Source organism: Halyomorpha halys, unplaced genomic scaffold (assembly GCF_000696795.3).
Source record: "Halyomorpha halys isolate HHAL.00 unplaced genomic scaffold, Hhal_1.1 Scaffold1351.1, whole genome shotgun sequence".
Taxonomy (NCBI): domain Eukaryota; kingdom Metazoa; phylum Arthropoda; class Insecta; order Hemiptera; family Pentatomidae; genus Halyomorpha; species Halyomorpha halys.
In genome coordinates, this window is record NW_027116421.1 from 320653 (window position 1) to 323979 (window position 3327).

A 3327-nucleotide genomic window follows, 5' to 3' on the forward strand; every position below is an offset into this window, starting at 1 on the left:
TATAGTAAAAAGTATAAAAATTATAAAAAAATTTTAAATATAGTAAAAAATATACATACATAAAAACCAAACATCCACACAACGTTCACAATTATAATATATTAATTTTTTTATAAAAAAAACATTGTATTGCATGTATAAAAAAAAACTACATTAGGCAAAAATAAAAAATAAAAAATTAATAATTCTATAAAGGAGTAATAAATAAATAATATAAAAGTAACAATAAAAAAATCGTATATCAAAATATCTTTACAATAAACAAGATGGGAATAACACTTACAAACATCGATTACTAACTATTGAAATTCTCCAAAGATTTTTTAGAAGAAAATTTGGAAAAAATTGTGCAATCCATTAATGTTTCGGATGGAAGCGACCTCAAAGTTTGAGCTGTTGAATTCTGGCCAGATATCCACTTTTACTGTTTATTATATTTATGGAATATGTAAATAAGGGAAATATTGAGATTGTGAAAATTTCGAATTCGTGTTTTCGACGTAAATACATATTTTGAGGTCCTCTTAGCTCAAAAATGAAAATTTGTACGAAACTGAAATTACATATTCTGAGTGAGTGAATGGTAGGGATATATCAACTTTTACCTAAAAATCTAAAAAACTGAAAGTTCCTCTTTATATAACCGATTTTAAATATCTTTTTTGGGTTTTCCAGAAAACAGTTCTAACGTTTTTTATTAAACTTTGTATATCAATTTAAAACTAAAATACCTTTTATACGAGCTAGGTCTTATCCTCATTAAAATAGTTTAACAATAATACAAATCATATGCAAGAAATACAGTGGATCTCAATCATAGAGTCGCTGGACCACTAAACTAAGACTACATATGCAGACTCCTCCATTCCCTAAAGAATATTTTATAAAATTAAATTAAAATTATATGGGAAGATGGTTGTGAGTACGCTCAGAAATTAACACAAATAAGTTGAAATAACTTATTTAATAGTGCCAACGTTTCGGCCCGAATTTCAAGCCTTCATCAGGGCTGCTAGCAAGAATTGGCACAGCCAAGTGCCCCCCAACCATCTTCTCTTCATAGATATTATCCACTGCCAACTATCTTCTCATCATTATAAATTAAAATTAGCTTAACAAAATATATGTTTACGTGAGTATCAAAATATAGGTTCACCTATTAAACTCTAGGGCCCATCTGTGGTCGGCGCACCGCGAGTTGGAAACCACTGGAACTATAAGAACCCCTACTAGAAATCCTTCGTCGTTTTACAATTTAGGTTTTTTCTTATCTTATGTAATCTAACTCAGCGAAAAATGGCTTTTTTATTGCAAAAAGTGATCTAATATTAGTTTCAATTTTCAAAACTTTAAAATAAGAACTTTGTACATACAAATACGAGATTAATTTCACAAACATCTTCAACTTGTGAACTTAACAAACATAATATGTTCCTTAAATTTAAAATAAAGTTGTAGTATAAGTAGATATTGCTTCAAGATTGAAAAAGTTTTAAAAATTGATATATTGTTTTTTTTTTTTTTTATGGACGTTTCAGATTGAATTCGTTAAGTTAATATAAAGAAAAAAATCACTTCGTCAAAAAACAAAATACCAAAAAGCGGAGACTATTAATGAGGTTTTTTTTTCCTCAATAGACAAAAATAATGATGCCTGAAAGGGCAAAAATTTGCCAAGGTCAATAAATTAATCTATTTGAGACCTCAATGGCCTTTTTATGTACTGAAGATATTATTTTAAAAAATAGGATAGTTCTAGATTAATTTTTTTTTCTGTCATGGAAAATTCACATAAAGAAATACAACTCTTAAAGTAAAAAGATATCTTTTTTTAACAAATCCATTTGGGAAAAATTATTAAATGTTGGTAATGGTAATAATTTCACAAACATCATCTAATAGACTTAAACGCATTATATAATTTATATAAATATATACACATATTTTATTTATCAGGGAGGGTTCAGAAGGAACTTGTACAGAAAAATACCTATTTCTTAGAAGAATAAGATAAAATAAAATTCAGTTTTTTTTTCGCTATCTGGAAATTCGCATTAAAAAAAAAAAAAAATTATATTTTTATTTAACTGTTGGAGAAAAGATTATTAAATATAATTGAATTTTGAAGTAATTAAGAAAAAAAAAGACAGAAAATGATAAAATCAAAGTAGCATCATAATATCTGAAAATAGTTTATAATATAATATTGTTAAGGTATAATATAACTAGAAAAACTCAAAATGTAAAATTAATATTTTTCACAAACATTTTACAACAGATATTTTTTGGAAATTTCTAAAATACAAAATGGATACTTGTCTTGCCGTTATAGCTGATATCCGTATTATACAATATTGAAAAATAATGATTAAAGTAAATCAAATTTACAATAGTAAGATAACAAATATTAAAACTAAATACACCAAACAAGATACAAAACCATTCAACTAAAGCCTCTACTTGCGTTATTAAATATAAGAACAAATAATAATTTGCATACATTTTATGATAAATCCGTTCAAAAATTTAAAATAATAACGATCCTTCACTGATTGTTAGATGAATGAATATTTTTCCTAATTAATTAATTAATAGTATCTGTCCTAATATAAATAATTATAAATATATACATATATTGAGCAGACCTGACGGCAGCAAGGAGTGCAGACGTGACACCCTCGCTGTAGCGTCTCTTGAGTTCCCTCGGCATGGCACAGCACTGACTGAAGGCTGGCCCCCATCCTTCCGATTATCTCGGGTCAGGGGGTATCGATATCCAAGGCGGCTTTTGTAACGCGATCGACATAAATAAATCGAAACAAAGAATTGGAGCAAATGGATTCTCAACCTCCTCATCTATTAGGTAATATGGTGCAATACTGTTAGATGTAGCATTATATAGAAATCCTTTATATATAAATATTTGACCGTATAATTTCAAATAATGAAGGAAATATTTTCCGACGTTTCGCCCCACTTTGTAGAGCTTCATCAGGGCTAAAAAGATACAAAAACAACTAAGGGCATTTTGACATTGTAAGATGATAAGATATAAAAAAGCTAAATTAACAAAAGTATATACAAATAAAAGAAAAGCAAAAATAAAATTGTATTAATATAAAATAAACAATAATAAGAATATAAAAAAATATGTAAAATATAAGGTTAAAAATGAACAGGAGACCCAAAAACAGAAAAGTAGATAAGACAAAAAAAATAACACATTAAAATACAGAAAATAAAGAAGTAAGTTGAGATTAAATAAAGATCGAGAAAGAATAAATAAAAAGAAAATTAATAATAATAATAAATGAGTAAATAATCAAT

The 3327-nt window shown here is 26.7% G+C and overlaps 1 protein-coding gene across 2 annotated transcripts in view; it reads right to left on the reverse strand.

The window, feature by feature from the left end:
- LOC106689406 (probable E3 ubiquitin-protein ligase RNF144A) overlaps positions 1 to 2732 on the reverse strand; it is an 88626-nt gene extending 85894 nt beyond the window's left edge. Inside the window, exon 1 of one of the 2 annotated variants that reach the window (XM_067053213.1) lies at positions 2646 to 2732. In XM_067053213.1, the coding sequence (XP_066909314.1) occupies positions 2646 to 2710 (65 nt within the window). In that variant the 5' untranslated portion in view covers positions 2711 to 2732. Of the gene's footprint in view, positions 1 to 2630 lie in introns of both variants that reach the window. The other variant, XM_067053212.1, reaches the window with a different exon arrangement.
- Between the last annotated feature and the right edge of the window lie 595 nt (positions 2733 to 3327).